The sequence below is a fragment of the Plutella xylostella genome, chromosome 15 (genome assembly GCF_932276165.1).
Source record: "Plutella xylostella chromosome 15, ilPluXylo3.1, whole genome shotgun sequence".
Lineage (NCBI taxonomy): Eukaryota > Metazoa > Arthropoda > Insecta > Lepidoptera > Plutellidae > Plutella > Plutella xylostella.
Window position 1 is genome coordinate 2,475,446 of NC_063995.1, and position 15,231 is coordinate 2,490,676.

The 15,231-nt window shown below is 36.4% G+C and overlaps 1 protein-coding gene across 2 annotated transcripts in view; it reads right to left on the bottom strand.

Moving 5' to 3' along the window:
- Positions 1-4,577, bottom strand: part of LOC105386573 (serine/arginine repetitive matrix protein 2) — a 76,911-nt gene extending 72,334 nt beyond the window's left edge. Inside the window, exon 1 of one of the 2 annotated variants that reach the window (XM_038107744.2) lies at positions 4,295-4,577. In XM_038107744.2, coding sequence (XP_037963672.2) covers positions 4,295-4,316 — 22 coding nt within the window. In that variant the 5' untranslated portion in view covers positions 4,317-4,577. Of the gene's footprint in view, positions 1-4,096 lie in introns of both variants that reach the window. The other variant, XM_038107743.2, reaches the window with a different exon arrangement.
- Between the last annotated feature and the right edge of the window lie 10,654 nt (positions 4,578-15,231).

Sequence of the window (15,231 nt, forward strand, 5' to 3'; positions counted from 1 at the left end):
TACATACAGTTCCTTTTGCTACATAACTGTGTGTCGATCTGATTAATCATTATCACTCATTGCGGCTTAGGTACGTGTTATGTAATACGTGGTAAATACATAGAGTAGGTAACTACAGTTTATCAGTCAGGTGTGCAGTTATACCTAGCCTACACTACACTATTTACTGTGAAACGCAATTTTTTCTTAGGTTTCAGTATGTAAGTACCTACTTAATTGATTGATCGATTTCATCAGTGAAATGTCCAGTACATGCAAGTTGGTCACCCCGCCCCTTATATACATATACAATGTAAGTACCAACCACCTATAATGCGATCTATCGTTTTTATCTTAGCATCGAACTAATCTCAGAATAAATCCACTGACTCCACTGCCCAGTGCCTAGTGTTTAGGGGGATATTCTCAAAGGTATCAATTTCCAAGACCTATATAGAAACATAGATCATTCCTAATACAGAATGTCATGTAAATAGCGGACCAGCAAAAGTTATTCAGATTGACCCCCTGTGCCACCCCCTTTCCGTTGGTCCTCTATTTATGGGACAGCCTGTATATGTAGCTAGACATCATTATATGTAATAACTAGGATAACAAAGTCTTCACTTCACGACTTCATGCAATTTTATGTAAAACATAAAGGTACACTTTGACGCTCGTGAAGTCGTGAAGGTTAGAGTAGGGTGTAGTAATAAAATGACGCTTCACGCTAAATTTAAAAATGTGTGACGAATTCTTGTAATTTTCTTACAAAGTAAGTTATTATTTTCAAACTAGATACCTACTTAAATGCAATATTTAAGATTAATAATATACAAAGGGCTTCTTCCCTTTTGATACCTAAACGATTTTCTTGTTTTATTGAAATAAACATGTCAAAAATACTTTCACCGAATAAATTGTTCAAATATATAAAAACTTCTAAATATATTTTTAACTAAATGTGTGCAATTATTATAATTTATTTATTTTTGCAGACTTTAAAAAAAAAATTTTTGGTTTTCAATGCTTTTTGTATTTTATATGCATATTTCTGCGTGTAAGTGAAGAACGAAGATTATAATGTAAGTAATTATCTTAGTAGTTTAAGTAGTTTTAACTTCAATGTTTAACGAAATAAGCATTGCCACGGTCACTAGTCGTGAAGGATTTGAAAATGAAGTAAATTAAAATACAAATCTCTATCACTGTAGGTCAAGTTCAAAATTGATTGAGTGCATAGTATTGTGTATTTAGTTTTAATAACGTGAGAAAAATACGAAATAAATAATATGTTGGACATTGTTTTTGTGCTGAAATCTATCTAATTGATTTAAATAATACGTTGTGGATATTCAGACCAAAATATATTTTATTTAGGTAGACGTACTTAAATAAAGCGGTTTGTTGGATCGACTCGGATTTATGAAAGTAAGATTGGTTTTACTTGGTAACAGTCAGGTCAGATGTTCTCTGAAAATTGCAGGGAAAATTCTGTATTATCTTTCAGATAACCTTCAATAGTTTAGAGGTGTAAAAACAAGTTTAAATTGTTTATTTACCGACATAAACCACGCACGAATCTTATCTAGTCTATGGTTTATCTCACGCGTCAACACAATCTCAAGGACATGATTCAGAGACTTCTTAATCTTGGCTCCAGATGAGATTACAGATTGTGATCAAATCTGTAAATACATGCACATAGTAAGTATCAACATCATAGCTAATTTCTATGTCACAAGAATAATATTTACTAACAAGAATAATTTTATTACTGTTTTTCATTATGTTTTCTTTTTTTTTTCTGTGTGTGTGCGATGGCACGGAATAAACGTTTTTATTATTATTATTATTAATACTGTTATGCTTTTTTATGTAATCACAATAATAATACGGTTATTTATGTTTTTTTATGTAATTATTTAATGGGGTTTGTATCGAAATTCTTTCTTCAGCCGCAGGGAGCAAAACATTAAACATTTAAATAGCGGGGGGACAATTTTGGATTGTCATTACGAAATAAAGTGTACAATTTCACACAATCATATTTTTTATAGGAATGTTAAACGAATAAATGGCAATTAAGATTGCAGCTGCCTAAATTCGTGTCTCTCGCATCATAAAAGTAATTGACATTAAACAATACTACTATTATGGTTACGAAACTCGGCAATCTAATTGTTCTTTATATTCAACTTTTATTAACATCCGCAGTTCTTCACAACACACGTTTTAATAAGAAATGGGTGAGTAAGTAAAATAATACTATGTGCTAAATATATATTTTATGCACAGGTTTTTTATTTTTACATAACTTATAAGGAAGTTATTTTACTTAAATGACAATTCGGTACCAACCAAAATAGAAACTTGTAAGTAGTAAGTACTTACCTCGTACCTTCAATTAAGTATGTTTTTTTAAAGTGCCTTAAGTAATTCAGAACTTAAAAGTGTATTTTATTTAGAAAGTGCGCGTCGCGTGCATACGGCTCCTCTACACCTCCCAGTATGGACAAACGTGACTATTATTATAAGTAAAAGTTAGGTCCCACGCACACATGGCGGGTTGGCGCCGGTATGCGATTCACCCGGCGATAACCGGTGACCTTTAGGTCCGGACGGCCGGGACTGGTCCGACCGCATGTTTGTAAACCACGCGCGGCTTGCACCGTACAGCGTACAGCTGGCCAGAGAGAACATAATCACTACAGCTAGCCGCCGATTCAGTGACCCGCCACATTATAGCAACACACGGTTGAATTTGCGAAAATAAATGGTTTCCAATCACAGAGAAATTAATCACTCACTCTGATTAAAACAGCTTTAAAAAATGATATTTTTTATAGATTTTATTGCTTAAATATTAGAAATATCTACATTGTAAAAAACATTCCTAACTTAGTGAATGAAATGGGCATTTCCAAAATGGGAGATATTATTTAGACACTATTATTTATTGTTTTTGTTTAAAAGCAAAATTAAAAAAAAAATTTGACTGCATGTAAATATAAAGTACTGAAAAATAGAGGCAATTAACAGTCATAATCAAAAGGGAAACATAACAGGTACATATCTTTGTTTTCTTAATTAACATCGTAAGTCCATATTTGCTCTCGTAATTATGTACATACTTAACAGCTTTATGACTCCTACGGTGTTTTGTAAGGTTTTTCTATGTGAGAGTAATAAAATAACAGTCGACTTTCCAAAAGTTTGCTTTGCAATACGAAAGTCTCCAAGAAAGATCTCATCTCACATTATAAGTAACAGATAATCGACGCAATTTATACTTAAGAAATTCGATATCGTGGAAAGAGATTTGCTTTCACTTACTGCACTTGTTTTTAGCGACTTCATAACTTTACAATTAAATCAACTGAATGGATATATAGCTACTAGGTACTTACATACATAGACTAGTATGAGTACTACATTATATATTTTTTTACGCAAATTAGTTTAGCGCTTGATTGTCAGTGGCTGCTCGACTGCTCATAGCTCGTGTAGGAGATGAAAATACTTTATCGCTTTGTATACTTGTAACAATGGCTTGTAAAGTGATTGTCCAAGGATTTAGAGTAACGTAATGCTATGGTATTTTACAGGTAATACATAACATCTAATGGTGGTTTGTTAGGAGGAATAAGAATTTGGGTTTTCTTTACCTGAATTATGTTTACTTAGTACCTAGGTACTTTAATAAAATACAAACAAAACTTTCAGAACCTGCAATGAAGATACTGAAATCGTTGCGTTGTTGTGGAATATCAAAGCAACAGACAAACCAACCAACCAACGCTGATTCAATATATTGTAGGTTGGTAATCATTATGCGTGCTAAGGAATAAACAATCGGACATTAATTCAGGTTTGGTTTAAGTAATTCAAAATCATAAACATAACAGTGCTTTAGTTAACATTCCAACGTCATTAGTCTGAGTTAAGTATGGTTAACACTAAGTCATGGCATTTAATCGTAAATATACATTATAAATAACAAAAGCATTCCATTCATGCTTGGTCAGCTAATAAACAAAACTTATACGTGGCTCTACATTCTCACGGAATTCGTTAGCGTCTCAATTGTTGTGAGACTGTAGTTATGTAGACTCACCGTTAGATCCGAAATAGTCTTCCTTATCCATTATATCATGCTGGAAGCCATACGCGGGCAGCCATGCAGTTGAGCCGGGTGGCTCGGGCCAGTCGGAGAGGCGCACTTCCTCCATTAAGCATCCACTCGTACGACACTGCACTCCTCAAGCGAGTTTAATAAGCTCACACTGTGTTAGCACAAACATGCATGCACTACCTCGGCTGGAGCGGTCGTCCATTAGTTGTCATTTAGGACGATAACGGTTGATGATTTGGCGCGGTCGGTCGCGGTCCGGCAGGTGTCGGCGGGCAGGCGACGCGCGCGCGGCGAGGAGCGTTCGCAGACTGCCGCCACCGCCGCCGCCGCGCCGCCGCCCCGCCCGCCGGCGCGCGCGCACCGACATCGACATCTCCCCAACATAATACCTATCTATTGCAATAAAAAATCCAGTCACCATCAGACTGGTTCAGCTGAGTTAGCTTTTGAACGGAAACTACAGTGGAAGACGACCGCTTGTTTTGTAGTTTAATGTTGAAACATGTTTCAATTTGTGATAATTATGATGGTATGTTTGACGTGTAAAATTAATATGTTCGCTTTCGCTACCAACATAATATAAAAATACAAAAACAAAAAAAAACACCTATTTACATAGTTTTTTTTTTTTTTAGTGTCCAGATTTATGGTTAGAAGGGAACAAGCCTGGGATAATATTACTGAAAAAGTTGACCGAGTTCTATAGCAGTTATTAAAACACTTCTATCTAGATGCCAAATGGTTTCAAACCGCTTATTCCGCCACTTTAAAAGAGTGTAATCGTTTATGTTACAGTCGTAACGGCTACAGTTTACGTGCATTTCCCGTCATTTTAGGATGCAATTACGTCGAAGATAATTGGGCTACAAAACGTGAATATTTTATGTGGTGAGACTTGTGTTGTGAGCTCATACAGAACTTTCGTAGACTCGAGTGCTGCAAGTACCTGCCTAAGTAAGAGAAAGTTGAATATTGTTGTTTGTTGTGATGCCGAGGCGCACAAAAAACTAAGCCACAGCGGGAATGACAACTTAATAAATGGAGATTGTAGAGCGAGTTGAAAATGTAATCAATAGCTGTGATTTGTGCAGATTATAAGATATTCTCTTAGCTATTATCTATATAATATATCTCTGGTACGGTAGGTATATACCTACTTATTATTGAACAATATTGAAGTCTCATATCAGATATTCTACTGATATTCTGAGAATTATAAATACACTCACGGGCAATGAAAAGGTTCCACTGAGAAAAGCACCAAATTACCTACTCCTATACTGAAAAGGCTAGCTTTAATGACTCCTTCTGCATTATTGAAGTACATTTAACAGAGCATCAGGATATTATCAAATAAATCCGTAATATTTTGTTCAAAAATATGAATCCATATAGGGTAGATATTACATATTTATGATGTGTACCGTTAATATGTAACCCCCTTATTCATAGAAAAGTTACAAAAGGTTTTAACTAATAAACTGTTTTGTCCCTCTCCGACAGGGAACAATTTGTTCTTTGACAGAGAGGGACAAAACAGTTTATTAGTTAAAACGTCTTGTAACTTCTTTATGAATAAGGGGGTAAGTATTTACTATGATTATGATAGCTCGCTTGCTAATAACTAGCCTATACAACTAGAATACATCACAATATTGGCCTAAAGCCAGCAGCACCGAAAGCCGCGGCGATTTCCACGTATACCTACCTATGTTGTTACCGATGTACCTATAGGTACTAATAAAAGCTCTACTTCCAATGCATATATATATTGTACACATATCTAGAGACTTATTTACTAACATGTAAATAAGTAAGTACTTACATGCATACGATATTACCTATTGGTTCCTTATTTATAACGCCCGCAGATAAAGAACAATATGAAAATGGTGGTCATTATTATTATTAAAATGGTGGTCAGTTGGTGGACATAACAGGAGTAAAGCAAGGGTTTATTTATTTATTTATTTATATGATTCGCCAACAAAGCTTACAGTAGGGTTCCTATCCTAGAGACCTACGTGGTAGAGCGATACGTGTGATTGCTTCTGCCGATCTCCTTATTGTTTCTTTATTTGCGTGGCTTATGGTACTGACTACTAATACTGACTAATCTAAGTAAATACTTACTTAACTAATAATTTTAATTAAGTAAGACTTAACTAGCTCCTTATGAGGTGCTCGGTATAACACGATTTTCTAAGCAGGAAATTAGGGCCGTAAAAGTAACTAGACATCTTATAGATCGAGGGGAAAGTTGAAAACATTTGCTGTACGTTCACATTTATTTACTTCCCGTAGAACTTGCTGTGGCATTTAAAGCTAATAGTAATTATCAATACTATATGTATAGTAATGAGGTTTAATTAAGTGGATACATAATTACAGGTAAGTACATATAAGTACTAGCTAAAACACTACCAAATACACTCAGGAGCAATGAAAAAGTTCCATCTGCCATTGACGCCCTTTATTATTATTATTATTAAATTCTTTTATTGCACATAAATTAATTTGTACATAGGCGAACTTAATGCTAAAAGCATTCTCTTCCAGTTAACCTTGGGCGTTGTGGAGAAAGTGATAGGTAGTGCGAAAGACAATGAGAACAGTTTAATTTTGTTTAATATCTATATTGTTTAACACTAGAATATATAGTTACTTATACATAATATTATAAAATAAACGTTAAAAATATACTTATAAATTATACTTATAAAAATATACTAATATATATGTAATTTTCTGGACGCTTCCGTGCTTCGGTCGGCACGTTAAGCCGTGGGTCCCGGTTGCTGCTTCGACAGCAGTCGTTAAGCCTAGTCAGAGGCCTTCGGGCGGCTTGAAAACATTTGACAGTCGGGTTGCCCACTTACTCGACAACTCTCTCAGCACAAGCTTGCTTGTGTTGGGGTCCACCAACCCGCACTTGGCCAGCGTGGTGGACTAGGCTTAAAACCCTTCCTTCATTGGAAGGAGACCCGTGCCCCAGCAGTCGGGACGTAATGGGTCGTGATGATGATGATGATGATGATGATATGTACTTTATGTCACTGGAACTTTTACATTGCTCGTAAGTGTATTAACCAACGTAAGTAAGGTGAAGTGCGGTAATTGCAACTATCCGGTAATTGCAACTCACTTCAATAACTCCCTCTAGAGTTACTTCATTGTAAAACGACAGACTAAAATCAATTTTACATCATAAAAGTTGTACCCAAAAATGTAGATAGCGCTGATAGCTCAAGAATTGTGGGAGTTATTGAAGTGAGTTGCAATTACCGGATAGTTGCAATTACCGCACTTCACCTTACCTGTAAATTGGAACTTCTAAAAATTAGAACTACCATAGCAGCCTGTACCTACCTATAGCATCTAGTGGGAACCTAACTAGAATCTAGAAGCTAATTTCATTTCCGCAAGAAACGGCCGCTTTAAGCACTTTTTAAATTAACTTTAAGATTTATTAACGGTTAATACTTACGACCGAATAATTTATATTCTTACCTAACGGTTGCAGAGATAAATTAAAATTTGAGCGTTACCGATAAAATGAATTATTGTTTGTAACCGCACTGAATCGTAACGTTACACTATTTAACATTCCACGACTTACTTTCTGCAACGAAATAAGAAGTACTTATAAGTATTAACAGTTTTAAATTATTATATTAACTACTGGAAGGTTACCTCTAGCTTTTGCTAAAAACAAAAGTAAAAGAGGAGCTCTCGTATACAATACCTACAGAAAGAGCTGGAACTTATAAGAGCTTAAATACTTTACAATGTATATTTTGCTAGCGCTAGTTTGGCAAAGTATTAATAAGTTCACATGATATTACAACAAAAACCTTTCATCGATGTTATGTAAGTAGCTAAAATGTTACTAATCTAAGAGAAAGCCAACTGTCCTGCTATTTATAAACCTACCGGACAATCTTGTTGTGATTATCACTGTCTTATCTGCTACGACTTGATGACAGCTGTCGAGATAAATTTATGCAATGACACACAAAACAATACAAAGATATACAGCTACTTACATAAAAATCATTACAACCTATCACGTCCCCACTGCTGGGGCACGGGTCTCCTTCCAAAAAACGAAGGGTTTAGGCCTAGTCCACCACGCTGGCCCAGTACGGATTTGTGGACCCCAACACAAGCACGCTTGTGCCTTTGCTTGGGCTGCTGCTGACTGTTTTCAAGCTGCCCGAAAGCTTTGAATTTGGCATAATTCCTGTACCTAAATTCAGACATATATATCAAAGACTTGTGATTGGATAAATAAACAGCTTTATCCATAGAAAATTTTGTGGTCACATGATTTTTTACTATTGGTACTTAGTTGAATTCGTAGAACACTAGTTGTTTATAATGACTCCCCCGAATCACATACCCTTTTGGCTCACTATTAGTACTTAAGTGGGTACTACTTAGCATTAAGTCCACCTAATTGTACATAATTACTTTTGTATATTGTGCAATGAAGAATAAATAAATAAATAAATACTACTTTTGCAACAACCTGTATTCAGCAGCAAACTTTCCGTCGGCAGTTCAATCTGCCCTACATACTTACGCCTATGTAGGTATATATAACTACTCTAATAAAAGAGTGTTAATTAGTAACAGCTCAAAAGTTCAACAGCCTTTGCTCATTTACGTCTCATTGCAAGTTGCAAGGCCTAAGAGATAAGTAAGTACCTACTGAACTAAATTAGACATGTAGTCTTAACGACTTGGTTGATGGAAAGTGTTGAAACTACAAAAGTTCTGTTGTCGATAAGTTATGCCATTGATTCCAACTGAATATATTTTACGGACGCTTTTTTTATCTTCTTAGCTATTTATCAGACTTGATTACGATAAAAATACAAAAATGTACACCTACCAGGCTTACTAAATTGTTGATAAGTAGTAAATAACTGTAATAAGTTTAGTAAGTATATTTAGAATCTCCTTCGTTGCGAAAGTTTTAAATTATGAATAGTCATAGTGTCCAAGAAATTGGCGTGATCTCGCGGCGTCATACTGTAGCCAGAGCTAATAAATAATACAATACAGCATTGCATGATGGCGCCCTTTCTCTAATCATCTGCTAATCATCGTAAATAATATTTTAACAAAAATAATTAATTTAGATTCAGTTTCTCACTTCATATCTGAGCATGAACTTAATAAGTCAAAAGTACTTAAGATAATGCAGCCAATCGCACCGTTGCATTCTATCCTCTAATTCAGATTATGGTGACGTTTTCAGGTGTGGAACTGACAGTCAGTTAAAAATTTTACGCACTACTACGGTGCTACACCGTATTAGATATAAATTTAATATAGGTACGCACTATATAAGTACTTACATATTTTTTTACTAACCAATAATCACTCGCAAAAGTGGAACAGCCAGTGGCGAAGTTAATGGCGATTTACAAACTCTCTCTCGATCGTTATGCTTTCAACACGGCTGGGCAAGATGACTATCTTCTTATTATGTAAATATGGATCAATTGAAGCGGGATAATTAAGTTGGGCGAGAATCATCATGACGCAAGGCATTCCCCTAGCGATTTGCGATACAATGTGGATAACATAGTGGTATTCGTCGATGATAAATTATCGCTCAGTCCTGGTTTACGATCTACTGATCTCTATCTCAGACAGAGCTGAGTTGTACATTCCAATAATGTTATACAATATACAACCAGGCACTAGGTGTACACGAAAAGTTTGTAATTATTCAACATCAATGTTGGTTACACAACCCCAGAAAAATTATAAAGAGATTTTAAGTTAGCCCCATTCAGTTCACTGATGAAATTCCATCCCGCGTATAACTCCCAATATTACTGATAAAATTATAGCATCTTGGTTCATTATCAGCCAATAATCATCCACTGCTGGACATATGCCTCTCCCAAGGAGCGCCACAACACTCGGTCCTCGGCCTTCCTCATCCAACCACTACCGGCTACCCGCCTAAGGTCAGTTCAGCCGGCAGGAGGGCCCTCCATCTTGGTTAAATTGATTGAATTGTCCATACGAAACTTTATTAGTTTAGTGAAAGGGTCTACCGGATTATTGGTTTGTTAGCAACACTCATTGTAATTTTAATAACTTCGGTGAAAGAATTTTAGTTTGATTTAAAATTTCATTAAAAATAAATTGAAAGAGTATTTTCTGGAGCACCGTTTCTTTTCAATTTGTACACGAAAATTTACTGCTATAACTATATGTACTATAGATAAAATAAACTACCAAGTGATATGTATAATTAAATACGAAGTGAGTGCCAGTTAGCTTGAATACAAGACAATTTGAGTACTCGTGTGCCTTGTATGTCACTGTATAACATTCAAAAGACTCATCGTTTAATCCTGCACGATTCACCTCTAAACCATCCTTGACTCGAGCAGCGAGTTAGAAAGTGCCGTCAGCGTGTACTGATGATGTCGTCAGCGAGGAGACGAGACTCCTCGGCTGCACGACGGGGTCGTGACCAGCGAAATGTCACCGAGTGCATGAGCACGAATCTCGCATTTGTTTGCGCTGTTTGTTGAAGATTCTGATTGACTGGTTGCAGAATTGCAGATAAGTATTAACTAAGTACGATGTTATAATTAATAAATAATAAGCAGTACCTAGTAGTCTTATTCAGGCGAGTAAAAATCAATATCGAAGATTTGCCATATAGATTAACATCGTGTTTTTGGCATTAAGTGCCAATTTCACCATTCTCGGTTATCTAACCGACAGGGATTGATTTATAAATTAAACGTCATCTCCATATAAAATTCATGACATATGTGTCAAAAGTTAACCACTACTCCCGTTATGCTCTAACAGAGAATGGTGAAATTGGCACTTAAACTATCAGTTTGGGATAACTCTCCATCAAACACTACCTAGGTTACTAACTAAGGTTTTGAACTTGGAAGCCTATAAGTAAGTACGTATAAAAATAATAAATCCATATAGGTATAAGTACTTATCTTATTTATAGGTCTCCGTTTAAATAGAATACGAAATTCGATTGAAAAACTAAGTCGCATCTAAAACGAATTTTAATATTTATGGTCAGGAATTCCAAGTAGACAATGGCTGAAAAGCGTTCACGCCTTCCGGCGTTACATAATGGCGCAACAGCATATTTATTGCTTTCAATGAAAGTCTGCGGTTGTGACTGGGGTTAATTTAAGTTAATCTTATTGCTGGGCCATTCAACTGTATGGAGTAATTTTTGTTTATCCCAGAACTATGATTGTCCGAGGAGTGAATGCACGGGTACCAGGCGCACAGACAATAGCAGTAGGTGCTCCTTCCTGTGGCACAGGAACAATGCCCATTGTTCGGTTTGTTACCATTTCACCGCCAATTATACTTACATACTACTCTCTAATATACATCAGCTACCGGAATACGTGATGGGACAAGCTTTCTAGAGTGTATCGTTTTGTATTCATCGTTTAACTGTCGCTGTGATATCAAACAGTGTTTGTTTTCGTAATGGTTCACCGTTAGGTTTGATGGAAGCGTTGACGAATCACGTAGGTTGCACAAAGGCTGCGGCTCCCTATAATCTCGTATAGATAGCCGTACATCTATGTACTTACGGTAATGTCTTTATGCAGATGAACTTGTCGGTGGTAGAGTCAGCAAAACAAAACTCGATTATTTCTCGGGTGCAGCAAATCGAATAACACGGACGAAGGTATGCAGGCAGCGGAATGTGGAGGCGGCACGAACCTGACAATTTTGAATGTGATACCTTGTCGTATTCTAACCTACGAGCCTTGTGCGGAAAAGAGTGAGATGCAGAATGATCGGATCGCTTTGTGCAAGCTGTGTATCTGCTACAGTCGGTCACCTTGCAGTCAAGATTGGGGCTAATTGCGTACAAGTCCGTATTCTGTATCCGTATCATTGCAAACACGAAGTCGTACTTAACGACATCTTAATCTCATCTTGGGTAGGTTCGCTGATATTGGTTCTCTAACCTAACCATTATCGACCTAGATATTGGTTATGTTAAAATCCTATCCGATCACACCTAGAACTTAGTTAAGATAACTCTCGTATGTACGGCGTCTACCAAGGTAAATTCTATACAGTTAAAGTAGCATTCGGCAAGACACTAATCTGAATACCGAGGCACAACCATGAGTGTTATCTAAACATTCTCGATGCATCGCCACAATCTCCGGGTGCGATCTCTGCGGGTATCGCAACAGTCATTGTTTCCCAGCCTCGTGCATGCCTGGAAGGTTACTCTATACTGACGAAAAACGAACGTATGATCTGTCGTGTGTCGTGTCGTTTAATAACACGAGATAGAGTGGTAGCAGCGCTCCGAAACATAGTTTTTCGTTGTATAGTGACCCCCCTGCGCCTGCGCCGGCGCGCCACCACCATCGCCAGCTGACAGAGCGGGGTCATGGTAGCTGCACCTAACAATCGAATGATTCAAGTTCCAAGGTAAGGCTTGTGGTAAAAGGTGCCGAAAATCATGGACACAAAAACTATGTTTAAAGTCTAATACGGATATTAGCGTAAGCTTTGTAAAGAAAGGAATTCATCGGAAAAGTAGGAAAATATGCAAACACTTTAAGTTGTTATAAGTACTTACGTAAATAGTTTTTATGAATGTATTTATTTGTTTGAAAGTGTCCTGCTTTAGTTACTGCTATGTAGCTTCCAGTGCAGCAGGGGGGGGGGGCATTCTCGAAATCGACGAACAAACGAACAAGAATAGTTACGCAATCGGCACTTTTAACTTTAACACAACGGGATAGATAGATTTTCGTTCGGCGATTTAGCCCCACTTGCACAAACATATTAAATCTAGATTTAGTTTTAAATCTCGATTTAGTGTCAAATTTTATATGGACTGACGTTTCTTAAATCGAGATTTGACACTTAATCTAGATTTAATATGTTTCTGCAAGTGGCCCTTAGAGAGTAACCCCCCAGATTAACGAGTTTACGAAATCTGCGTCGACGACTGCGGTTGTCCCTAATACGAGTTTAAACTGAGCACTAACCGGAGACTGTCTGGGCTATTCTCAGTCACCAGATCAAAGGGCAGACGATTTCAACGGCTTATGACGCTAATTAAGCTTTTTTTCCCTTATTAAGTCGTAAAAGGGGTGTTTTGGAATTAAATTTGAATGTTTTACCAACTTCAATCTAACAGCAACAACAGTGCTACTAGAAAATTTCAATTCATAATTTATTAGAGGTAAATCTGTAGATAATGAAGCTAATATGCTGCCTAATTCTTTCAAAACAAACTCTTTCCAAACTGTGCATTAGATATTTTAACTCAAGCTCCAAAACGCTACTGCCATTACGTACCATGTCCCTCTGGAAAAGCATTTGGCCATTCAAGCAGCGAGCCAGGAGGGTCACTCTCTAAATCGACGAACGAGTCACCACGACCACGACTCTATCTCGTTGTATTAAGCGTGTCGATTGAGAGTGACCCCCCAGTGACTGACGATGGCAGAGGAGTTTGTTTTCACCCACTCGTATCGTGTGAAGTGTCTCTCTATCTATAAGTAAGTAGGTCTAGATAGGTAAGTATTCTGTATGCATACCGTTTTACTTAATCCTTGTACGATGAATTTATAGATCTTACGCATTATATCATAAACATATATATAGTTTTCGTTTTTATTTGTAAAGTCTAAATGTACCTACGTAGGTGGAGCTTTCGCACTCTAAAGCTGCGTACAGACCGGGCCAACGAACGCCCAACGATGGATATTTATCATACAAAATACAGGGCAGATTGCAGCAGCGAAGGTCAACGAAACCCGTTCGTTGGCGTTCGTTTGGCCGGTCTGTACGCAGCTTAAGAAAAGCTTTCAAGTCAGCAATAGGTAAAATATCTAATGCAGTCATAATGTAACTACCTACATAATACAATTGCTGAGCTAGAATTAGGTGTTACATAAAGTCAAATTCGTGACTTTCTTCTCACGAAGATTCTAAACAGTTTGGCAGCGGCGCCGTGGGAAGCTGCTCTATGATATAATAATCTAATGAACACTTCAACCATTTGTCTTTGTAATGAACAATAGGTAAGTGTCATCTATCTTTCGAGTGATATTTTTGTAAGCTACCTAGTTATGTACTTATAATTTTATTAGTAGTTCGTAAGTGCCTATGTCTACCTACCGATACCTAGCCAAATAAAGTAAAGTAATGAAAATCTACTTTCCTATTACATTATATGACTTACTTTCAATATGTCACTATTATGTCAATTCGCGATAAACATGGCAATGTGATTGTTGGAACGTCTTTGTCTGATGCCGTGTGTTCTTAGACAAGATATCTCTGCGTGTGTTCTATTGTCACATAGTCGAGAATGGTAGAATGTTATAGTCTACTTTGGACCTTAGACAAGTAAACCACTATCTCTGCTTTGGACCTTCTTTGAACTGACTATTCCAATAGGCAGCAGCGATTTCGTCAAGGCGGCTGAGAAATACAGTGGTTTATGTACTTGACTAAGGAAAAATAACATGTCCATAAATCCTGAAGAAAGACTGGTAGTAATTCTGACTGGACTGGCAATGCTTTTAGTTTATTTACATGGAGTCGTATGACCTTTTGTAGCTATGCTACTGGACACTAGATGGCGCTGGTACTAATTCTTATTTACTGTAAAATTAAATACGAATGGCTCATGGAACTGTTTATTTCATACATGATCAAAACAAAACTTTTAGTGAATACAGCTCACTCTAATGCTTGTTATCTAGTCTTTTATACTTTGCATATTTATAAAGCATTATCGACATCAGCTATTTTGAGACTATTCTAGACGATTTTTATATGATATTATAAGAATTATGTTATTTATGGTAAAATTCTATGAAATAACCAAATAAGTACGTACAGTATACAGATAAATTATATAATTGAAATGTTATAATTAGGACCCTTAAATTAGAAAGAAAATGGATTCAGTTTAACTAAATGTTTAAAAATAATAATTAAATAATTTTTAATGATTAAATAAATAAACAAATTTTAGAGATCACATAGAATTAGCAATACGCATTTACATAGGTATTAAAAAGCTTCGTAAATAAAATATATAAACA